The following is a 26,167-nucleotide window of genomic DNA, read 5'->3' as shown; positions in this document are numbered from 1 at the left end:
AACCAGGAGCCCTGGACCTGGCAGCTGCCCCACCTGAAAGTATGATCATGCAGGTTCTAGTTGGGACTCAAAAGTGGATCATAGAGCCTTTGAAAGTAGGTCACAGGACAGCCCTCGTTAATGGCTGCTCTTTGCATCCTTCTCTTTCTTTTTTCCTGACCAATATCTCACATTCTCATTATGGACCTTTTAACTTGACAGTGTTCATGTCAGGGTGCCCACAGCCAGAGTCCCCTCTGCCCAGTGGTGTAGCACCAAGGGGACAGGGGGGTGCGGAGGGGTGGACGGGGGCATGACAGGGACGTAGGGTGCATGCGTGCCCCAGGCACAGTTCCCCCTTGCTTCGCCCCTGCCTACTCTGAAGGTCCGTAAGGTGAGTGTGGGGCTGCCACACCCTGACAGAACGAAAACAAGAAATGTCATTTGATGAGCTATAAACAGAATCTTGAAGGTTCCTAAAACAGCAGAAATGTCTTAATTTTGACATGCTTCATTTCTAAACACATTCCTTGTGAAATTAAAACTGTAGAAATGAAACTCCAACTAGCACCCTTTATTTTGCTACTGTAAGGAAGAATATATTACTGAAAAATAATACCCATATAGACCACTCCTGAAAAGACCTACTAAGAAGTAAATCCTATTTTATCTAGTGAGGATTAATCCCAGGAAGCGTTTGCAGAATTTCAGCCTGAAGAAGCACCCAAGCAAATATCATCTTATACAACAATAAGAAAGATCAAGTCTATCAGACAGCTTTATCAATTTACTTTTATTATATCATTCTATTTGCTCCTCACCCTAGAATGTTTCAGATGGATTTGATCTTTCTCCTTTAACTTACTATGGCTTAACCAAAGCCTTTCCAACTGTCTCATTTCCATCATGCTTAACAGCATCCATCCCATTCGTAAAAGCAAATATCTCTTAAGTTAACCAACCGGCATCAGGAGGGGCAGGAGAGAAGGACTGCATAAAAGATGAGCTGCCTGTTTCTCTGCCATGGAGAAAAAAACCAGGTGATTAGCTTGCCCTCTCCTGCCCTGTGCTCACCCTCTTTCCTTCTCCGCACCACTGCTACAGCAGCTGCTTTTTCTGTCAGTGGATGAAAAGAACAATACAGATCTTTTGGAGGGTAGGAAGGGAATACCATTTTAGGAAAAGCTAAAAAGGTTTTCTCTTCAGTGAGACCAAAAAGCCATAGGGTTGCATAAGCAGAGAAAGAGGCTAGAGCCCATTTAAAGCAATGGCTGTTCCTTTCCGTTCTCTCCACCCAATGAAATCATACCAGCTTCTCTCTAGTTAAACGATTGTTAGCAGACTAAATCCCTTTTTAGACGTCTCCAGGAGTCTGACAATTGTACATTTCAGGGTGCGTGGTAGCATGTGATGCCTCAGTCACCATTTTATCTGAATAGGGACACGTGCATAAAAAGGGACATTCAATTTCATGAACTCCTGCTTACTGTCTGAAGTAGCAAACTCTCAACACAGGTCTATCATGTCAGCTATTGTTTGGTAAGTATTAAATCAGAATTTCAAGCAGAAGTAAATTAACATTACACACAACATATATGGGCACTAGGCAGCATGCACAGAGAGGGAAATCTGATAAAGGGGACTGGTCCTGACCAATGAAGGTGTCATCACCCCCACCCCACCTGGGTGCATTCACCACAAGATGGGTACAGAACCTACTTGTATGGACTGGAGGTGGTGCCAGAATTTGACTGAAACTTGTGTGGAAGGCTTTTCTTTAAAAAAAGTCACATCTGATCAAGCTTCTCTTCAATGTTCACCAGTGGTAGAAAGTGCTGTCAAGTCACAGCTGACTTATAGCTACCCCACCAGGTTTTTCAAGGCAAAAGATGAACAGAGATGGTTAGGCTCTGCCTGCTTCTGTGTAGCAATTCTGGACTTCCTTGGTGTTCTTCTATCCAAGTAGTATCCTGGACCAACCCTGATTAGTTTACAAGATCGGGCTAGCCTAGGCCATCTAAATGTTTACTGCACAGATGTGAAACAACCTGCATATATTCATTTGGAAGTCATCAGGGAGCATACTGAACAAGGGTGCAAATGCTGATCTGCCAAGGAAAGTGACAACACTCTTGAGTCATTCTCAACCCATTGACCTCACTGAGATATGATCTCAGCTTGAACAATTTTACAGGTACCTCTGCTGTAATATAGGTAATATGATGACAGATTTGACAAGACAGACCTCTGTGACTCCTTGTCAGTGGCAGAATATTCATACGTGTTAACAGAAGTGGTACATTTCGATGTGTGCCTCTTAAGACTGCTAAAGGACCAGAAAAAAAGGTGGCCAACTCAATCTTAATTTTTTAAAGTATGCCAGATGGTCTGGCTACCTTTTTTAAAAAAATTAAGGTAAGATTTTTTGCCACTGAAACCACTGAATGTGTTTTTCATGATTTAATAAGCATGGTTCAGCTGTACGGCACACGAAGCTGTTTACCGTGTTCTTGGAATGCCATTTTAAGCTGCTGCCACATGTGAGGCTACAGTGTTTGCATAAAAGACAGAGATTTGTACAGTCTTTATGCAGTGGACAGCTCGGAAGTGCATGCACTGCCTAGTCCTGAAAACAGCTGCACTGCGACATTCTGCACTAACTGGCATTTCTGAGCTGATTTTGGGGGGAGACCTATATAAATTGTATTACAGTAGCCTAGTCTAGATGTTACCATGGTATGGATCCAGAAGGCCAGATGCACTGAGTCAAGATAGGGAATTATTTCCCAGGCTAAACTAATTGGAAGAATTTTTGTGGCTGCATTAATTTGCTTCTCCAGCAGCAATCTTGGGTTCTGTATAACCCCTAGGCTCTCAAACATATCAGAAAAGATCAGGTGAACCCTATCAAAAATGAGAATCCCGATTTCATTCAAGATCTCAATCTTCCCAACCAGCATTATCTCCATCTTGTCAGGATTCAGTTTCAATTTGTTCACTCTCAGCCATTTAACCACAGCAGTCAGGAAGTGACTGCATCCCCAGGAGATTTGGATTAAGAGATACAGGTGTTGTCAGCATCCTAATGACATCTTCGAAAACTACAAATTATTTATCCTAAAAGATCCTAAGAGCTTTACATGGAAATTGAATAGCATGGAGTACAAGACTGCACCCTGTCAAACCACAAAGGACAAATCCCACACCACAGCAAAGCTTTGAGTCAAGTCGAGTCATAAAGAACAATTTAATTAACTCCAAAGAACATCCATTGATGCAGACTTCTGTTTCCAAATGTTTCCACAAGTTAGTACGATACTATCTACTGTTTCAAAAGCAGCAGTTAAATTCAGTGGGAGCAACAAAGAAGTATGGCCTTCATCTACATCCAGATGGAGATCATCAATTAAAGCCACTAGTGCTGCCTCTGTCTCATTGCCTGGGCTGAAACTAGATTAAAGAGGGTCCAGAGCACGAGTTATTCAAGGACGGCTAGAGTTGGTTCCCTCAATTCCCTTTCCCAGAAAGGGCAAACTGGAGACAAAGCAATAATTGGCCACACCATTTTTCTATAGAGATGGTTTTTAAGCAGGGGATAGGTGACTGCCACTTTGAGTGGCATTTGGTCAGAAAAAAACACATTTGGATCACATCTATATGTGCAATATAGACGTCAACATGTTCCCAAAGCCCCCATAGTATTTACTACCTCTTATATTTTTTTAGATAATTCCATGATTAGGATCCTGTTTGAGAGAGCTTTTGGACTTGGGCGCTAGCCTGAATGGTGTACTAATTATTTGACCTGTTTTTAATCTTCTCAGTTGCTGGAGTTTTTGCTTCATTTTACTTGTGCTTTTAATTCTGTAAGCCATTGCAAAAGCCTGTGTGCTGAGCATACGGCTCAAAGGTGTCTAAATAAATATAACAGTATGCATAAACATGCAAATACACTATAGACTTCCCATAGAATAATCAGTAATGCAGTTTCATACTTTTAAAAGTAATCATGGAAGGCATAGATAGACAGACAGACAGACACATATTTATACATGTATACACTATATATAGTACACTACACATACACACATACATGTGTATGTATGTATAGATGTATGGGTGTATGTATGTATATGTATATATCTATGGGAAGTTAAATGTATATTCTGCTATTTTAGCAGTGAAAATATTCAAGAGTGTTAGATAAGCTCAGCAGATACAAACACAATGTTCCCTGCGAAAGTGAACTTCAGGGTAATGTATGAAAATGGTTTTGCATTTTTATTTTATTTTTATTCATTTTCATTTTTAAATAGGGAACCCTCAAATGTTCCTCCCTCTATGCCCACAGTCCTTCTATCCTCTCATTTATTAAGGCTCCCCAAGTAAATGGACAATTTCCAACTTATGCACAGCATGGCTCACCTGAGATTTCAGCATATCCAGACATCTAGAGATTGCCTGTATTGATTACGGATATATAGAACTAGCTATTCTGAAGGTAAGATGCATTATTCATGAGTTTGAAAGTTTCAAAAGGATGGAAATGCATCAACTCGATCATGTTAACAAGGAGAAAAACTGTTATACTTTATCAGAAGCAGGAACCAGATAGGCATTACGAGATGGGAATGAATTAAGCAAATATTTCTATTAGTTTGTCTGCAGAATTATTCTTCAGGGTCCAAGTAAAACAACAAACCACAGCTTCTATATTTTAATTCATGTTAATTGTATATATTAATAGCATAATGCATGACTGAACTACAGCATTTCTATAAAACTTGGAGGTGGACCTGACCTGACCAACGTATCCATTATAAAATTTTATATCCTCAACCAGACTCTGATTTTTAAACATCAATACTTGAACAATTAAAACAGCTACTGGATTGGTAATTTCAGCTACTACACAGGAAATTCATAAGAACCCTAGTCAGTTGATTAGTCATTAACTAACTTTAACAGTATTTGGATTTCTCTCCTGCCCTACTCCGGCAAGCCAGGCTCAGAGCAGAGAACAACAATCCTCAAGCAACATAACATTCAAATCTAATTGTCAGTTCCTAAAACAGTTAAAACATTGTAAGAAACATCTACAATAAATTAAGAATGATGGTATCATAGAACTTCCCAGTTTAAATAATGGAGATGTCCCAACATGAGACCCTCTTTTAAAGTAATATATAAACCTAATAGCCTCACCTTACAGGTATTTCCTAATATATCAATAGAAAAAGGGGGGACATGAAGGACAAGGGGAAAGGAAGGAAAAGGAGGGAAACGGAAAAGGGAAAAGGGAGGGCAGACCAGATGATAAACCACAGCTTCCTCAACCATAGGCCTAGTGGAATATCTCATTTTCAGAGCGCTGCAGAACTGCACCACATAAAACAGGTTCCTGTTCTCAGATGGCTGAGAGTTCCACCAGGCTGGGGCTAGAAGGTTGCTACTGGAGGAACATAAGGTCCTCTGGGGATGGTGTTGGGAGATGCAGTCCTGTAGATATGATAGCAATTCTGCAGGTCTCTTATTATGGCTGAATCCCCACGGAGAAAATATCTTGGGATACTCACCTTAGATATCCTGGTTTGTGCGAGGACTCCTCGCAGCTCCTGGCCCAAAATCGGCTCTGTTCCAGCCCTGTCAAGCACTATCCTCCTTATCCCGGGATTTTCAAAAATCGCCAGGAAGGTAGATCTGTTTGAGAATACTGGACCGAGCCCAGTTTCGTGGGGAAACCAATCAGGTTTATTTTTCCCGCCCCGCTTGCCCAACAGTTCATTTAAGCTGCCACTCCAAACACAACAGTCAATCAGAGTGCAGTGGACTGGGCATGCTCAGAACAGCAGACTCCAGGCAAGCTGGGACGCACCTGGGGGGGGGGGGTGTTGCGTGCTCTGCATGGCTACAAAGCCACAATCATGCCCCCCAAAAGTGCTTAGATGGCGTTGCTTCCTCAAGCAGAGGGGAGAGGACGCTCTTTCACTTTCCCGCCCCCAAACAAACAGCCAATCGGGAATGAGCAGCCGCAGAGCAGATCATGGGCTTGTGGAGGTTTTGATCCCGGCATTAACTCGACCCCTCCACAGATGCAGGCTGTGGTGGGAAGGGAGAGACCAGGATAAAAAGGTATGGGGTTTTATGGAACCAAACCAAACCAGGCATATTTTCAATGTGGGCAAACGGTCTATGATAACCTTCAGTGTACTGCCAAAGGCTTTCGTGGCCAAAATCGACTGGTTGTTACGTGTTTTCCAGGCTGTGTGGCCATGGTCTTGTAGTTTTTGCTCCTAACATTTCACCCACATCCATGGCTGGCTTCTTCAGAGGCATGTGACAGTGAGATTTTCTGAGATTCTCTCATCATGACATGTCTCTGTAGATGCCAGCCATAGATGCAGGCAAACATTAGGGGAAAAAACTACTAAACCACAGTCACACAGCCCAGAAAACTCACAACAGCTAACTTTCAGTATGTTATACCCAATAGTCACTGGTACGGTTACAATTCTTGGCAGTGCTCAGCTGCAGAAACTAATTTAAATGATAATGCTCAACCACTGTACATGGGAAGCACGTGCAGAGTCCTTTGCCTCAACCCTCAACTCCCTGCTAGTTTACAATTAGCTGAGATGAAGAGGCAAGAGCTTCCAGGTAATTTTTAAGCAACAGTGTCAAAAATATTGCCTGTACATAATATAATAGTTCCTCGAGGAGAGTCTGGCACCACCCATGCTTTACAAGATAATCTTATCTATTCTGAATACACTGCTAATCTCATCAAGTACTTATTACAGAAATGCAGGAAGCAGAGTAACTGGGAGCAAAGGATTCTGGAAGGTGGATTAAAACCATAGCTATAAGTCCTTTGAATTCAACATAAAAGCAAAAGGGTAATGGGCTGTCTGTTTGAGGCATAAGAGATCTGAGCCTACACCATTGTTCCAGAACTATAGGTCATTGTTTCAGCTTTGGAAACCAATGCAGGGAGGCGGGGCAGAGGCAGAAACCCTCATCCCCATGCAGGATCAGGGCCCCACAGCAATTTTAAAAGTAAAATAAAGGATCTAAAATGGTGCCAGGGATGTGAAATCATCGAGTGAGGCCTTTACACCTTATATGCACAAGTAGCTATCACATGAGAGATTCCATTCTTTTGCCATTAAGAATATTCTTTCTTATGTATCACATAGAGATAATTTCAAACGTATCAAAATTTTGCCTTTTTACAACAATGAATCCTCAGCTTATTTTTAATAAAGGAAGTCTTTAATGTAGAAACTGTGGGTCTCACGTAACTGCTTTCTATATGCAACTGGGTGAAGACAACCAGGGAGGGACTATAGGACACAAACATGGTTCTGTTTTTAAATGCGAGAGCAGATGCTTTTGTAGCTAGATTAGAACAGGTTCAGAGGATAGCAGTGAACTTTAGCAAGCCTGCTCCCCTGCACCCGCCCCCCACAAAAAGTAGTACAAAAGTTATTTTTAGCATGCATCAAAATAATTTTAAAATGTAGTAGCTTGGGATTGTAGAACGCACCCCTACTCAAAAAGCACCCCCTCTTTTTAACATACACTTCAGCATGGCATGTAATGCTTTAGCATTCAGGCAGTGCAATCATAAGGGGGAAGGGGGTAAATGTGCCACGGCCCAAGAATGGTGTAACAGCATCAGCTGTGCTGAAGCTGGCAAGCCAACAGGGATGTTCACACAATTCCCACGCAACTGCTCCATGGACCTCACCTAACTTTTTGCCGGCATTAATCTATGCCAGCAAATGGGAGCATTTCCCAGCTGAAAGAGCTCAGGAAGTCAACTAAAGCTGTCCCAGCCCCAGGAATACCCTCTTCAGCACCTGAAGAGTGCTGGTGCCAATGCCAGCATAGGTGTCTCTGTGCTGGCATAAATGCCCCTCCCTTATGCCAGCCCAAGTGGCATTTGCATCAGCACTGGAATCATGCTGTCTCCTGAGAGGTCCCCCCTCCGCCTAGGATTGCACTGAAAATAATGACACTTCTATATGGCTGCATTATTTTAATGTTAATGCATGTCATCTGCATAAGTGAGAAATCTTCAAGAGTCATATGGAAGACATATATTTATTTATCCTCTGCCATCTACAGTTCAATTTACACATATACAATATAATTGGAAACCTCCAGCGAACATTTATATTCTTTTTACATGAATATAGATTTGTTTTAAAAATGTTAAAAACATCATTCCTCAGGGCAGACAACCCTATTATCAAAATCCCCATTATTTCTAGAAACTCATTTAGTTGTTTTGACATTTTAATTCACCCTTACTGACTCATTAATAATTCCTTAGTCCTTCATAATCCTATATCATTATATTTAATTCTGAACAATGGCCTCACAGTGTAGATTAACAAAATTGTACAATTGGTTATATACTGATAGAGGGATTTTTTCTACAAATCTGAGGAAAGACTCGAGTATGCAGAAACATGGACTATCAAAAATACATTATAGGGTTAAAAAACCTAAAATCTCAGAAACGATGTCTGTTTCTTTAAGAAAATAATACCATCAAAATTTCCTGAGATTACACTGTAAGATCTTGGTTATCATTTTGGGGGTTGCTACACAAGCCTCACCAGCACTGCAGAGACTTCCAAGCTTTGGTTAGTATCAGTATATGGGGGTGGACGGGACTATATTAAAATAGGTAAAATAAGAGGGAAGAAATGAGGGAGGATAGAGAACAAAAAGAGAAAAAGAAAAGGATAGAGGATGGAAACAGAAAAGGCTAGTTAGGTAATTAGGTGAGATGGAGAAAAAGAGACGGACAGGCTGCAGACACTGCTAGGCGGTGACAAAGAGGAGAAGTAAGAGGAGGAGACAGATGGGGAATGGAAGTCCTCAAGGGTCCTTCCACTTGTAGTTTCATATTTTTCCTGGTAAACAGAAAAATAAATATCCTCCTTCTTCCAGCCCTGCACTTTGCAAGCTTCATAAAGAAAAAGAAGTGAAGGAATTTAATTTAATCACTGGAGCATTCTACAAAATGGTGTGTTATCTTATCAGCCTCTCTGCTTTAGAGACTCTTACCTGCCATTATGAAAACAGCAGTGGGGGGGGGGGGAGGATGCTGATAAGAAGGCACAACAAAAAGCAACAAAGGATGGCCTTGTTAATTACTCTTGACAGGGCCACATTAATAATTTTACACTACATAATGGAGTAATAAAAGCTTGAGATACCCCTTCTAAAAATAATAACAGTTCCACAATACAAACCTTGACTGAAGAGCCTTTCTACTCAATCCTCACTAAGGAAAGAGGTGACACTTTCATGTGCAGGCTATAAAACTGGGAGATCTTTTTAAAATGTAGTGTTTAAGAACTGATTAATAAAGTTATTATGACTACAATTATGATGCCTCACAACATGATTAAATGAACACCAGCCAGGTCTTTAATTAACTAACAACCTCTAAATTGTGCCACAAGCAAGACTAGATTAAATATCATCTCAGATCACGCTGCTGTCCAAATTTGGGATTTTCCTGCTGTATAATTATTCAAGCTCTCTCAAGTAAACAGTGGACCTATCCTGAGCCTGTGTTCTCTTACAACTCCTCAGAGATCAGAATATTAAGGTTGCTCCTTTGTCATGAAATAGAAGAACCACCAACTCATTCCTAATTGTGGGAACGTATAAAATACTGGCTGCCTGCTTAGTAATGGAAAGTATAGTTGGGATTTTAAAGGTTATCATAGCAACATAAGAAATGCTCACTGGAATTGGTCTCCCATATGGATTGGATACTGTTTAAGTGGCTCATACAGAAATGGACCAAACGCATGGAACTTTTCCATAGAAGAAGCCAATTCGATGATAAAGACTACCACAATCAGCTCTTGTTCACATGGCTGAGTCTTTTAAATGTTGAGTCACATGGGAGACACATAAATACAGCTTCCTCATGTGTAAGTAAGTTTGCCAACTTTCAGAGGGATCCCCCACTATTACAACTGGTCTCCAGACAATAGAGATCAATTCCCCTGGAGAAAATGGCTGCTTTGGAGGAAGGACTGTTAGCATTGTACCTTGTTGAAGTTCCTCCCCTCCCCTAACTCCACCCTCCACCCTCAAAATCTCTACTAGGATTGTGTGTGTTGTTTTAAGTGCCATTCAGTCGCTTCTGACCCAGAGTGACCCTATGAATCAGTGTCCTCCAAAATGTCCTATTGTTAACGGTCTTGCTCAGGTCTTCCAAACTGAAGGCCATGGTTTCCTTTATAGAGTCAATCCATCTCACAAAGAGTCTTCCTCTTTTCCTGCAGCCTTCAACCTTTCCTAGCATTATTATATTTTCCAGTGACTCTTGTCTTCTTATTAAGTGACCAAAGTACAACAGCCCCAGTTTAGTCATTTAAGCTTCTTGGGACAGTTCAGCCTTGATCTGATCTAGAACCCACATATTTCTTTTGGGAGGGGGGGGCAGTCCAAAGTATCCATAACACTCCCTTCCAGCAGCAAATTTCAATGGAATCTACATTCTTCCTGTAGGTTTCTTTATTCGCCAGCTTTCACACCCAAAGGAAAGGATTAGTCAATGTTAAAATTTCATAATGAGCATGCTTTGAACAACTACCCCCTCTCCATAATTACATTAAGGAATTTCTTGGGCACATACACACAACTGTCAAACATAATCCTAATGGCAGCCTATTCTTTTTTTCAAGAATGTCACAAGTCAAGTCCAAAGTCTAAAAGATTATCGTATACATATGCAGCTCTCCTTCTGACATGCTGTGGTTTTCCCTCTAGTCTTCTGTAAGCAGTAAACAGAGCAGTGCTGGAGAGACAGGCAGGAGTCAGTACAAGTCATTCTCTGAGCTGCTATAAGGCATACAGGTCCTCCAGCTCTAGTATAGTAGCAGCACACGAACACGCAGGCTGTGATTCTTGAGGCACATGAACCATTGACTAGCACCCATAATTTACCTCATTCTTTATGAGGCAAAGACAATTACTTTGATAAAAGAGGCGAAGAGGCTTCTCTTGTAACCTTGAGGCTAACAAACATGGTGCCTCATTTGCCTAAAGAGAGATTTCCAAATATGGACATCACCACAAAAAAGATTCTGTCTCCACCAGCCAGACATCTCCCCTCCACAATTCAAGGATACATAGTGAATGGCTTTGCATGAAGATCTTAAACGATAAACAGATCATTTCAACAAAGGCTAATCCAGCCTTTTTAAAAGTTAGCTCCAGTTCTTTGAATTGAGCACAGAGATAACCAGAGCAGAGAAGCTGAGTAGTCAAGTAGTTATAGAAGAACTGCACTGAACCCAGCACAGATGGGAAATGATGGGGTACAAATAAAATAAAATTAAAAATGGAGAAGAGAGGCACAGGAAGGACAGTAAACAGAAAACAAGTGAAAGAGGGATGGGGAGAAGAAGAGTAGGCTGTCTTGATCTTTGACCTTCTGCCATCCCTTTCTCCAAAAATAGCTAGAAGTCCATCTGACAAGTACTGGTGGGCAAGAGCTCCCACTGGGATTCACAGTGGGTTTATTTATTTATTTATTTATTGTTGCATTTTTATACCGCCCTCCCCCGGAGGGCTCAGGGCGGTGTACAACACTAACCAACAAACAATAAAACAAGATAAAAATAAATTAAGATTTAAAATGCAGCATTCCATATCAAACCTTATTTAAATTTTAAAATAGATGGCATCCGACTATTTAAAACCTCCTCTTAAGAGAGGGACAGAGGGTCTAGGATGTTTCTCAGCATGTTTGTTTCGGGCACCCACATCAGCGGCTGGTCTCCCCAAAGGCCCGGTGGAAAAGCTCAGTCTTACAGGCCCTGCGGAACTCATTGAGGTCCCGCAGGGCCCGGACAGCTGGAGGGAGAGCATTCCACCAGGCAGGGGCCAGGGCTGTAAAAGCCCTGGCCCTGGTGGAGGCCAGCCGCATCATAGAGGGGGCGGGGATCACCAGCAGATTGGCCTCCGCAGAACGCAGAGACCGACGTGGGACATATGGGGTTCTAATAAAAGCTGAGCAAACTACTGTATGATTCTGCCCAATATCTATTTCCAAGTACAATGTGCCTTTCTGGGCAAAACAGTATGTATGCACACATTTCTCTCTGTAGTGCACGAGCAAGGATGCCTGTTCACATTCATACAGGTGTACGTGTACTGATTATGCGGGGGTTTCAAATGCATGTTCTGCACCTGTTTATGCAGACTTGTATGCATGTTCATATCTTCTGCTGAATGCATGGAGATTAGGGCCAAGACGGCATACACAATGCAGCTCTCTTCCACGAGCATTCATCGTATTCACAAAGGAGTATCTTAACAGGGCTACTTTACATTCCCTTTTCTGACTCTGAAGTTTATTATCCCTGTCTTTTTATTGGTTTAGTTAAAGCTAAATGAAAAATTTCAGTACAAAAAGTAGTCTAGCCTCAAGGTTCTGTCATGCATTGCCACTTTTACAAGTAGAGCTATGAGGGCTGGATCAGTTGTCAATGTGTTTTGAGAGCTGTGACTCATCTCTGCAAGACCTTTGTTCACACAGTTGTTCAAACTATCATATTTCACAGTTTGTTCCTGTCAAATGCAGCTCAAATAAAACTCAGCGACAATGTCAGGCATACAGGTTCGCACTACGAGTGAGAAGCCATTATTTTTTTTAAAGGGGCCACTCATTAAGTTAAAGAATAACCAGAGATATTACTGAGAATGGAGAAAGGTTTCCAGTGTTTTGTTCAAAGTTATTATTGAATTCAATGACCTGTGTTAAAGTTGAATAAGACAACTTTAAATGTAATTATGTGACATAAAACTGTGCCTGCTCTATAAACCAAAACCGTTACGCTTATCTGCAGAATAGCAAATATATCTGTATTATGGTATCTTCATTAATGGAGCTAATCTGTTGCTTATTATGGCTCTTGACCCTCTTTTATCATGAGCAAGTGCTATCTGCTAGACCATTATTTTTCAGGATCCACTTTTACTTATTATTATATCTCTGTTCCATTCTTTCACCAAGGCATTCTCAGAAGGTTTGAACTTACCCATGAGAGAGTAATAGGAAACCCTTGTAGAACAGGACATTCACAGGGGTTTCCCAGAACTCTCCTAACCAGGCATTGGTTCACCTGAAACTCACTGAGAATGACATCAGGCAAATGTCAAGCAACAACAAGGGGCCCTGTCATAAAGCCTCTTCTGCCAAAAAGCCTTTGTGCTGTTTCCTCCCCACCCCCATTACTATAATATTATATGGTATTAATTCTGTATTGGTGGCAGTTGGGAGTTTTTTGTGAATTATTCTGTGTGAACTGTTTCTTGTGAATTAACAAAGGGCCAATACAGCAGTAGGGGATGACTTTGAATAACTATAAACTCAATTGCCAGCAGAGATAAGGCAGCATGAATGAATAATATCCAACTGGTCTTTTACTCCCTTTGTTGGCTTGGCATCCAATCATATATTGTAAATCAATTTGTCATTCCAGTGAAAGGGGGAGATGGCCCATTTGCCCTAAGGAGGTGTCCTGGATTCTGCCTAGTCATGGGAAAGGGGGAATTCCAAAGATAATGCCATCATCAACTTCACCTAGTTTGGACAATTTACATGATTGGTCCAGGGATCTCACCCCACGTGGGATTTCTTGATAAAAGAATGGGTTTTACCCATCCATGACGCACTTTATGAAACTCTACAATGAGGGTCCAGGGTTGCTGGGGCCATCCTGGATTGGAGGCTGGGCTATGAGCTGCATAAAGCCAGCCAAGGAACTCAGAGGAGCTGGAAAAGATAACTATCAAGAAAGCCTTGTCATTGTCTGTACTGTTTGTTAGACAAAGTCTCTGTTTCAGACTAGCCAGGTTATTTGTTTTCTTGCTGTTTGAGGTGTGTTCTGTCTAGCTACCTGCACTCTTCATTAAATAAATTTATCACCAGCATTGCTGTGCTCACCTACTACCTTATCTTTTTAACTGAAGATGGTGGAGATTGCCAAGCAAATGCTTACCATTAACCCATGGCCATTCCTGAAGCTCCTTTGGGTCCCCACTGGGGAAAAAAGTGGAATAAAATACACCAAATAAAATAAAGTAAAACATTTATACACTTGTCCTCTAGATCAATTTTTTTCATTTTGCCACCTATCTGGGGATAATCATGGTATCCTTATGTCCTTTATAAAAAGAAAACTATCAGAAAACCATAAGAACTATCAAAACAACGCATGTGCAAATGACTCCCCATTTATAATTCCCTCTACACTTTAGCAACACACATACACAAAAACACAGAGCCCATGTTTATGCAATATATCACACCTAAAAAGAACTATGTCACTATAGGCATCTTTACCAAATGCTAGTGGAGAGAAGAATTCAAGGTGGAGAGAAGAATTCAAAGATGCACACAACAGGTGCTCTGAGGACAAACATATCACTTTTACAGCAGATTAACATTTGGGCGAAGGCTAGGCCTCAATTCCCCCTTTTCACCCTCCAGGGCAGAGTATACCTGAACCTATATAAAAACACCATCAGCAAATTCACTAAGCAGCACTTTTCTTCTCCTGCAAGGAGAGGAAGGATCATGGAGTCATCAGTAGACGTACAAGGCTTTGTGTGGGCTATATTTGGAAGCAATGGTTGAACTATGATTGATTAAATGAATGAGTCACTGGGGAGGGGGGAACTGACTCTCGTTACATTTTTGCTAAAATTCAGTGACTCTTCAGGATATTATTATTATACATCAGTGATTGATCTCTTAGATTTCTCAGGAACATTCAGATAACTAAAAATAGTAATGGTATCTTTACAAAATGCTTTGAGAATCCCAGAGCAAAAACATTTCTCGAGCGGCAGGACGGGGGGAGAGAGATACAGATTGCAGACAGGATTCAAGTCCACAATTAATGCAAAAGTTGAAGGATCTCCGACAAGAATTCAGTCAGTGAATCACCACCAAGTTCTGGATGAACCAGTGTGAAAGCTTTTTAACAGGAACGGGCCAGACGGAGCCATGTCAGATGATACTGAACCACTATGAGGTGGCTCAGTGGTCTGAATAAGGGGACTCTGGTGGGATTGTGGGTGGCTTTACCCTGACCTTTCTTCAACTTGAAAGAATCTAGGTCCAGATTGACTGTCAACCCAATTCAAATCAAGGTTATCAGCATGAAATATGAATGGGTTTAGGCATGCTCAAATGTTCACAGAATCAATCTGCCAGTTTCTAAATTCCAAACTGTTAGAAGTTTAAGATGAACTGAAATTCTATAATTAAAATGGCATGCAACTTTCAGGCATCTGGATCCTGCCATAAACAATCTATTGGATTAAACTAGTTTATGGCTTGAACACAACATATACCAACCAAGAAAAACATTCAGTCAAAGCACGTGTATGGAGAAGATATTTGCAGGAATGAGGCAAGCTGTTTCTTGTCCTGCAGCTGAGAGTTAATGAATTCTTTTGGGGAGAGGCACAATAACTGGCATTTCAATTCAAGGTAAAATTATACAGGCAACCATTAAACATGTTGTTTGATGGAAAAGACACACATGAGATGGGGAAACCACAGAGCAGTTTATTGCTATGACTGAGTCACTCGATTTGCAATGATTGGAGAAGCAGAAGATAACTGGTAACCTGAAGGGCTCAGTATAGCTATGGGTGGAACTCGTGCGTGTGTGTGTGTGTGCGCGCGCGCATGTGTGTGTGGTGTTTCACAACCCTTATGAGACAATCCAGCTATGAAAACATTGAAGTAATTGAAGTACGTAAGACATAAAGACAATGGTGGGTGTGAAGTTTATGTTTATATACAACCCTATGGCATTAGACAAAAAGATACCAAATAGGCTAGACTGATGGTTTTAAGAGTATGATGCAGGCCTCAGCCAGGGAGGTATTCATGTACCAAGATATAATAAAAATAGTTCAAATGCATTCATTAGGAAGTCAACCATTAAACTGAATGGAGAAAAGGAGAATGATAAAGCCACTTTGGGTCCACATTGGAGAGAAAAGCTGGGAATAAATTAATTACATAAATAAATAATAGATTATCCATGCTCAGAATCAACAAAGCAACCACCTGCCCTCTTTCCCCAATCTTCCTGATTTGCAGATGTAAATCATGTTGCAAGCTCTCACTGTCTGGTTCCCCATGTTTCATGTAATCTGTTTATCGCAAACTGAAGATAACAACAAAAAATGGCAGCCAAATCCTTTATCTGTTCGTGATTTGTGGACATCTGGAGAGTGAGAAACTGCTGAGGGTTGGCCTTCCCTGAAGGACCATTTTCTGTTAATGAAATGTCTAATCAATGCCCTTGCACACAATTCTTCACCTGGCAAAATGTAACTGGATCAAATCATAGGCAGAACTCAGAACTTTATGCTTGTAGTACATTTAAGTTAAATTTAGCAGTTCTCTAACAGCCCCTCTATCCAGTAAAAGTCCCACTCCGTGTTTTGATTGATCCAACAAGAAGGTTTGGGGCCTATCATGGAAGATCATATCCTTCCGCCCCACTGTTTTCAGTTGGCAGGGGCTCATAGAATCATAGAGTCGGAAGAGACCACAAGGGCCATCAAGTGCAGCCCCCTGCCATGCAGGAACACACAATCAAAGTACTCCCAACAAATGTTCATCCTGCCTCTGTTTAAAACCCTCCAAAAAAGGAGATTCCACCACCAAAGCAGTGAATTCCACTGTCTAACAGCCCTGACAGTCAGAAAGTTCTTCCTAATGTTTAGGTTGAATCTCTTTTCCTGCACCTTGAATCCATTACTCAATTATTTTAATATTCAGAAAGTAGCCTCGCAGCACACTTTCACAGACCAAACTTTTTTGTTCATCTGCAAAGACTCCTGGGAGCAATTATTACCAATGTTTTTATGTCTGTCAACATTGGAGTTACCACATGAGCCATCTCTTTGAAGTTTCCAGTAAATAATGAGTAAATCTTGACTATATGCTTTTTGAGTCAAGTCAGCAGATCACTATTAATCCTCCCAAACCGTACCACATCCACAACAAAAAGGTATGGAAGCCAAGGAAGGATGCCTCATAGCTATTCCCATGCAAAACAAGTAGAGACTTATTTTGTGCCAAACCAAACAAGATGTTGAAAGATCAGTTTTCCCCAGAAAGTCAGACAGCAGTGCCTGCTTGAGAAGAAAAAAAACTGGTACAGGAGGAAAAATTAACCCTACACTTTCCTCCACAGTGATGTTCAGAGGAAAAAAATGTCTGTGATATGATCATGAGTGTCCTGGTTTGGCTCCCTCCAACTGCTGCCAATGTTTGTCACGCCAGGGAAAATCCCCACATTTCCCTCACAGAAAAACTCAGGAGCACCAGAAGAAGATGAAGCTTACACACACCCCCACTAGGGAAATTTCAGTTTCTTCTTTGCGTATTACCTAGAAGTGCGAACAGCAGAAGTGATTTTGATTCTTACCACTTCCTTAAAAACCCTCAGAGAACCCTCTCAGAGTTTTTCTTAGTTCTCCTGCTCGTGGCTGCCAGCCATAAACAGTCCCTTTCAAAGGGTTTTAAGTCCTTCTTACACTGAAACGGAAGCCAGATCCAACCTTTCAAATTCTTTTCATTCTTGTCCAATCCCGTTCTACCCATTTTGGGTCCAACTTTTAGATTTGCTATATAGAATTTAAGTGGGGAAACTGCATCTTCATTAGCGAATTTTAATAAATCCACATTTTTTTAAAAAAGAAAGAAAAGTAATGCTATTTGATATCAAGTTCTCATTGGTCAATTCCACACAGCAAGTGTATAACAGGTTGCAGTCATTATAAAGGAACCCGTTTTCCTTTTTTCCCGTTCACATGCATGCCATGCAGGCAGCGACTGGAGCCCATGGAAACAATCTGTGTTGATTTTGTGCCTTCACACAGAGATGTTTCTTTTATTTCCTGCAAACCATGCGTAGCTGCGCAGGCATACAGAAATGAACCCCTACATCCATGCCGCTCGTCTCACAATACGATCAGCTGCAACAGCAGGGCAATGGCAGATTCTCCCTGACTGTGGACAGCACTGTGGAAGGGAGGGAAATAAAGCGCCTCCTGCCTGACTGCTGCGTGGGAGTTGCTCTAACCCAGAATTTTGCAAAAGGGTTGTTGGTATACCAATTTTCCAGGTTAAGGAAAATAAAACAGGTCAGACTTGTTTTGGGGACGGGACCTGTGCAGAGCCCCCCCCCCCCAAAAAAATGGTTTGTATTGTGTCCTACACCCGTTATATTTGCCCTGTGCGGAATCTACCTTTGTTATTCTGACTTCTAGACCTCTGTTGTAGACTTCATAGAATTTAGAGAGAGGATAATAGGAAATAATGTAACTGACATGCCAGATTTCCTCCCTCACACTGAGCTGGTTTGGCCTTGGACTGGAGGCACCGCTGCTGACCCAGCAAGGCAAAACAGAAGGTTGGCAGCCAGGGGATTCTGTCCCTGATCCTTCTGGTACCTCAGTGTACCCTAAGAAACATACGACCAGGGTTCTATATTTATTTTTAGGCACCCTGGGACTATATTTCCCAGGGTAAATTGAGGCATATGTCATGGACATGTCAGAAAGGATGTCTAAAGAACCAGAGTGACAGGAGGGATGATTAGCTGTATTTCTGGTTTGGGTAGCAGCTCTAGATCCAGCCACAGCCTGGGACATAAAGGAAGCTGAGGACTAATGATAATGAAAATGAATAACCACAAATGGGATAGGGTGATAACTAAAATAAGAAAAATGAGTGCATTTTAAAAGTTTAAATTTACCGTGCCTCAAAAAAATAAATTGTACTTGTCCTTGATAGAAGACAGGTCTGATATAGAAACACTTGGAAAGTAACACAAGCAAGACACACTGCAGCTATTTATACATTATGCGCAGGTCATAGATTTGTTCTGGGACCCATAGTTTCCAGACATGTTGTGGCCCAATCATGGCAAACAGAGAGAGGGGACTTGCATCCAAGCATCTAGTTTCCCTGACCTGAAATGACCCTAAGAGAGCTTCTATTTGCCCTGTTGGGGGCAGTAAATGTACAGACATACGAATGAGGGGCTTCTTTCAACTAGACCAGGGGTCTGCAACCTGCAGCTCTCCAGATGTTCATGGACTACAAATCCCATCAGCCCCTGCCAGCATGGCCAATTGGGGATGAGGCAGCATGACCAATCTGAGGCAGCATGGCCAATTGGGGATGAGGCAGCATGACCAATCTGAGGCAGCATGGCCAATTGGCCATGCTGGCAGGGGCTGATGGGAATTGTAGTTCATGAACATCTGGAGAGCCGCAGGTTGCAGACTCCTGAACTAGACCACATCAGTGATCCAACCTGGGATGTACTCAGGAAAAATACAACGCATAAGGACAAACAAGATGTTAAAGGAGACCAACTAAGCTAGAAACTGTGAAATGGTGGAGGTGGGGATGAGATTTACCTTTCCCTCTGAGCTGTTTTCCCAAGCAAAACAGAGCTGGGGAGTTATTGCCCCCTTTTCGGCTGATCCCTGTGCAGCATTCTATGTTTCTGCTTGGGGAAAGTGAGGATCATAAGGATCCCTCGCTACCTCATATTGCAGTTCCCAGCTCCATCTGGCTGTTCTTTATTTTTAAACTGCTGTGTGATTGTGGAGAAACAGAGTCAAAATGTAAAGTCTAGTTTGGTCTGTAATTAAGGTCTTACCTTAACTTTCCTATAAATTACTCTCCAACTCAGTTTGAAAACCAATATCCAAGAGCACCATAAGGCAACATCAGCCAGATTTCCTCTAAAATATTACATAAACTGACTTTTTACTATATTTTTTGAGGGAATGACTTTATTTTTTGAGGGAATGATTTTAATAATTTGAGTTTTAGGCTCCCATGTAAGTGACCAATAAGAATGGTGGCAATGCAAAAGAGCAGCAATGTACTCTTTCATTTCTTTCCTGCAGGTATGAAAATACTCCCAGTCATCTAAACTGCTTTCTTATTTTATAGCTGGATGCAAATCCTTCTCACATTGCTACATTTAGAAATATTTAAACTCATAACTTGTCTTGAATCGGAATCCTTTGTAATTAACTGAGGAAAAAGAACTCATAACCACTACCACCCCACACCACCACCACCTTACACAATTATCATAAAGAATTAGGAATGCTTTTGGAAATGCTAAAGAAATGAGACCATGTGAGTTGACTCACACAAAAAAGGAAAGAACTAAGAACTGTAGGTCCAAATCATATTTTCATGTTGCCACTTTACAATCACAATAACAAGTAGAAGAAAAGTTACAGTGTGGAGAGCAGCCGGTGGGAGAAAACACCAATCTTCTTACATAGATCAACCTTTTTCTGATTCTTCTTTGCCACAGAGAAGTAACAACTAAGATTTGGAACCATGACCTGGCCACGTAAGGTTTTGTTTTTGTTTTGTTGTGTTGCCATCAAGTGGCAGATGCTTTACAATGCCCCACCCCCTGAGGTTTTCAAGGCAAGAGGAAAGCAACTGCAATTGCGAACAAAACGCCCTGCAAGAGTAGACTCCACAGCCAAAAACAGTTGCTTTGTTTAAGCAGCATCAGGTGAGGAAGGATTAACCAACAGCCCAAAGGCTTCTAGTATGTACATAAACAGTATGAGCACCACTTATAAAAAGAGAAAAGAAAAACATACCAGGAGTTCAGTTAGTCATATGACTGTCTTATGACTGTATCCTTGAAACCATGGTGAGAAAACTAATTATGGGCCTGATATGCAATCCAGTTTAGATTGGTTTTGAACTTCTGCCAACAAGCATAACAAGCAGGAACTAAAAGGTCCCAATCATATTAAATAATGCTCTGCCATCAAAACACCCAGAATTAAAGATAAGATTTCCCCAACAGTACAATGTACGGCTCTGTACCAGTGAACACTAAATTGGCTATCAAAACCAACAAAACCATGTGGTGCCATCTATGGAGTACCAAGTACAGAACTGGGCAGGGTTCTCGCTGTGCCATATTCTGAGGCAGCAGAATTTTAATTTCACATAGTATCATCCTAAACAGAGTGACATCCTTCCTAATTCAGTGAAGTCAACTAGTTTAGAAGGGTGCAAAGGATGGCATTATAAATACAGGACACCACATACAATACTGCAGGCAACTTTCTTTGCTGTAGTACAAAACTTGGTAGGGAACTGTTACTTGCCAGGCCTACAGTATTAAAATGAGTATAGATTTATAATATCTACTGCATGCCAGCTTAAGTCTTTGCATTCTGGGTTTTGGTTCAGCTTTTTTGTGTAGTTTGGGTAGTCTGGGTCGCTCAAAGGAAAGAGATGATATAAATCAGCAAATACAAAATTGTTATTCTTCCATGGCAATTCAAGGTTCAAATTAGGAAAAAGAATGAAACAAACCTGGGTCCATAAGCCTGGAGCTGTTTCGTAGTCCATTTGGCCGTTTCTGTGAATTCAGGAAAAAACACACACTAGAGTTTGTACATAAAACAGTCCCATCCAGACAGTTTCAAGCAAAGCAGTTATCAAAAGCCACTCATTTGATTTTCAAACAAGGATTCCAATTGGTTTACACAAAAAAATTCCCTTTTGTATATATCGTTCCCAAAATATCACAGACAATATTTTACATGGTGTAAAAGCGTGAAACAAAAATTATACTCTGAGAGATCACCACACACAAAGGTGATGTTACTCACCTACAGGAGCACTACCCACCATTATTTGCAAACAACTAAATCCAACTTCTTTCTTAGAAGCATGACCTTAAAGTTCTGGTTTCCATTTATACCAAAGCTCTACCTAACCACATGAAACACAGGAAGCAGTTTCCAAGGTAGTTAAAGAATAATTTCTGCTCACTTTAAGTTCCTTGCTAGAGCTAAAGAAGTGGGCTGCAATTCTGAGCAAGAATGGGACGTTTATTATTTCCACATACTACAGCCTGTGGAAGCCATTCAGGTGAAGAAAGATTTCTTAAAAGAAATTACATTCAATCTTCAGAATCAAATTGGTACGGGGGGGCAGGGGGAGCAAAGTGCAGTTCATAATCACTGAAATTAAATGGTGCCTTCATCAGCCAATGTGGAACTGGATTTGCTAGCAAGTCTGCTGCAATTGCAAAAAGTATGTTGACACGCCAGACGACATGAGGATTGAGTTCAGTGAGAATGAGATGCTTTAAACCAAACAGATTACACCATATTTTTAAAACAGTTATATTTTATATTGTTAGTAACTTTCTCAAAATACCTATTGAAAAACGTAAACATTAAGAATAGGTTGAAATGTCACTTGCAGGTTGTAGGAAGCAGACATTAACAAGGACAATTTGGTTCCTGCTGCATAAAATGAAAATGAAGGGTAAAAATACCATGTATTAGTCTTCTTTTCTCTCCTTTTAAAATAATTCTACACTTGCCACACCTAACGTCAGTTGAAAAATTTCTAGAATGTTTTAAACTGTTTTTAAAAATAGTTCAATATACATTTTTGCTGCTCTTCAATGGTATTTCCAAAAGCAGTTGCCTGAGCCCAGCCAATTTATCCAGCAGAGACCCAACAGATGTCTCTAGATCTAGGCTTCTCTGAAAGAAGGGACTTTCAATAGCTTCTAGATTGGACCCCGCCCTCTGTTTTGCTTAGGTTTTTTCCTCTTCTCCTTCTTATGTAGTCCCTGTCCCACGTGGCTTTTGCTCATGTAGGGTCCATTACACCATAGGAGTTTTTGTGTTCATTACCCCTTTTTAACCAGCTGTAATTGGCTGGATTCAGCCCTCAGTTTGACACTGCAGAACCAATAGTAAGGTACACCAAATGAAAGGAACAAGAGTACTTTGGTATACAACAGTCAAAGCAGCAGCAGGGGGAGAAAAATGTTTCCCTGCTTCTCAAAGATCTTCAGGATTATAAAATCCACTCGAAAGAAAGAAAGAAAGAAAGAAAGAAAGAAAGAAAGAAAGAAAGAAAGAAAGAAAGAAAGAAAGAAAGAAAGAAAGAAAGAAAGAAAGAAAGAAAGAAAGAAAGAAAGAAAGAAAGAAAGAAAGAAAGAAAGAAAGAAAGATCTTACCCCTATCCACACTGGCTTCCAAACTGACTATAAATAATTGTGCAAACTCACTGATTGCATTGGTGAACATTAGCCAGTAGGTAATAATTAACACATTTTAACACCACTTTCAATCTTAGCAATCAAAGTGCTATGTTAGGTGTAGCACTCAGTGTCACAGCAATAGACACCTCATTCTTGGGCAGCCTTCATGGTTTATAAATAATTATCTGTGACTTTAGGCTTCCTCAGGACTGGTTAACACAAATGCTTCCAATCCTAGGTGGGTCATATCCATCTTGCTGTTTTTTAATCTATTTTGTACATTTTTAAAGTATGAACAGCACTGTCCCTGGATGTCTGACAGTGCTTTACAGACATGAGAGAATAAAATGCAAGGCAGACAAAAAGGGAGTATTTCTACTTTCACCTTCATGATCCGGGAGAAGTGTAATTCTGAAAACCACTTTAATTTGCTCAGGGATTAATTATCAATTCCAAGTAAAAAAAAAAAACCCTTTGTATTGCACTTCACCAAAGAATGAATGGCTTAGGAGTAAATCCACAATTCTAAATACACCTTAAACTTCCAATTTCACCGAAAGCCCTTCTGAAGTTAAGAAAACTACACTCCAAAAAGTTAAGTGCTCCTCTGAATCATAGCAGGGTACAAATCGAAGAATTAAAGAATGGTCCCAAGTAGGCTTTTTTGATTCATTTTTTTCCTCAGCCTTCTATATTTCCAGCAGTATAAAGGGATAAGAAAGAATTAGCACACTGGTGCCCTGAATTTTTGAAGTCTTGCCCTCTTCCAAGACCCCATCATACAAGAAGCCATTTGCCATTGCTATTGTTGGCATCATGGCAAAATATCAACAAATAATTCTACCAAAAATAAATCAGTTCAAGCAAGCATTTGGCTACATACTCTGCAGCAACACCCCAAGAACTGATGCAAATTGTGATCATAAATTTGTCCTGCTGTTAGTATGTTATGAAAAATGTTATCTACTTGGAAATTCTGTTCCTAAATTACATTATTGCTTAGAATCTTGAATTTAAACAGAACCGCCACTGATGTAAGCTGTAGGCTGCAAAAACCTATGCTGGAATGAGAACCTGCTATTCACAAGTGCCGCTAAATTTGCTTATTTTTTGCTAGGATTGACTCTCTCTGGAATTATTGCCTTTCCTAGTTTCCCCATACTTTTGTGCAAATGCATTGAATTTGAAGAAACCCATATAAATTGCCTGCCATTCACCACAAATTTAAAACTCGACCCAACTATGGTTAAGCACATCCCATCCCATCACTTTTAAAGGGAGAATTACACATTTGCTTAACTCCCTCATGCTGAATGAGAATGGAAGTCTTCAATCTTGAGTAGAATATGTTCTTTGTTTCACTTTTAAATTCTAAGCCTGCAGAAGGGGTTCAAGCTCTGAATTTGTCAACTCCTTTAAGGATCACAACTGTGCAGGATGGCAGAAATATGCATTTTAAGTCGTTTGCAAAAGAAATGTCAAACCAAGCCTCAAAAGAAACACTCACCTCATGTTTCAGGGTCCCATGTTCTGAAACAAATGTAAAAATTGGCATGATCAGCAAAGGAAAATGTGCTCTGTGCAATAATAAGCTGCAGCTACACAGTGTGGCGAGAGTACACGGAACTGCTTTGTTTTGCTAGCTGATACCTGTCCTATGCTCCAACAGCCCCAGGGCTCAGCTAGTTATTTTGCAAACTGTGCTCACTTAGTTTTTATTGGCTGAATTTAAACAGCACTGAATAGCTATAAACAGGGTAGAGTTTATGCTTAACTTTGTAATATGGAGTCTTCCAAATCAACTCAAGCTTTCTGAAAAAATGACAGAAAAACACAAGAAACTCACATAAATCTTTCCAAATTTAAAATCTGCATTACAATTTAGATCCAAACTTCAGTATGGAGCATATTAGTTTTGTATGGCTTGAATCAGATGTAAATTCTTCTGTTCCCTAGTGAAAATCATATTAAAATGTTATGTCAGAATGCAAAATGCATATAGATCTTCTGCATTCAAACGTTAACATTTTGTCATGTTGATTTTGCATTTGGCTGTTACATGTGTAAAATCTATTTTTCTATAGGCATGCCTTCAAGCAAGAAATATACTAAAGCTAGAATCTCTCTTAAATAAAACAAGGCCAATAGTATATACAGGCTACATCATGAAAAGGACATGATGAATTGTCATCACTTGTTATTTTCCTATCAGATGCTAACAGGAGCATTGAGCAGCATCTAATTAATGAGCCAATCATTAGTGAGCCACCACAGATCATATACCACTTAGAGGAAATTATGTGAATATCAAATTGAGACCTCAGAGACCGGTGTCAAAACTCACAAGGAGAGTTGCAGTCAGTTAATCTCAAGCCTAACCTACTTTAAAGGGTTGTTGACTTAGTCTTAAACTGAGATGCTACACTTAACTTCTTAGCTGACAGGCATAACAGATAGTTAGGCAACTAGGCTTTCTATATTAATGCACAATGGATGGGATCCAATAAACAGTGCAATCAGCTCTGTACTTCCTAGGGAGATTCTGAAGTTGTTTCCCAAACAGTATCTCCATCCTCAAGGTAGCTTCAAAACTATATTGTAACATGGCATGAGACTCTGCCATTTGAAGGGAGAAAGTCAAAATATCCAGTAAGTACACCCAAGCCATTGTTACCGATCTAAAACAGCAGCATAGGATCCTCCTCCCTCACCCCCAATATCATTGGTTCACAGGGTTCAGCTATGAGAGGTGACTAATCTAATGATGTGTAGACATGTATGTACAAACATGCCTTCATTTTTTTTATCCAGATACTGTGCGTATACCAACTTCAATCAGCAAGAAAGTAGCTGTGGAGAATTTTAAAAACTAAAATTTAATTCAGTGGTGAAAACTGAAATCCTTTTATTTTATGGAGCATGATACACTTGGGTATATGGCAGTGTTTATACTGAGTTAATCATGCACGTGACAATGTGGACATTTTGTGGCAAAACTAGTGATTTTCTGTTAAAAAAAGTGTGAGTATTCATATATG

General features: G+C 40.5%; 1 protein-coding gene across 4 annotated transcripts in view; it reads right to left on the bottom strand.

Annotated features, from left to right (window-relative positions):
• VAV3 (vav guanine nucleotide exchange factor 3) overlaps nt 1-26,167 on the bottom strand; it is a 193,487-nt gene that overhangs the window by 37,728 nt on the left and 129,592 nt on the right. For all 4 annotated transcript variants that reach the window (XM_048497152.1, XM_048497154.1, XM_048497153.1 and 1 more), the window contains 2 exons: nt 24,637-24,659; nt 21,437-21,482 (listed from right to left, as the gene is read on the bottom strand). In XM_048497152.1, coding sequence (XP_048353109.1) covers nt 21,437-21,482; nt 24,637-24,659 — 69 coding nt within the window. The remainder of the gene's footprint in view (nt 1-21,436; nt 21,483-24,636; nt 24,660-26,167) is intronic.

Source organism: Sphaerodactylus townsendi, linkage group LG05 (assembly GCF_021028975.2).
Source record: "Sphaerodactylus townsendi isolate TG3544 linkage group LG05, MPM_Stown_v2.3, whole genome shotgun sequence".
NCBI classification, from domain to species: Eukaryota; Metazoa; Chordata; class Lepidosauria; order Squamata; family Sphaerodactylidae; genus Sphaerodactylus; species Sphaerodactylus townsendi.
Note: the sequence above shows the minus strand (reverse complement) of the source record. Positions and strands in the feature narration are given on the sequence as shown.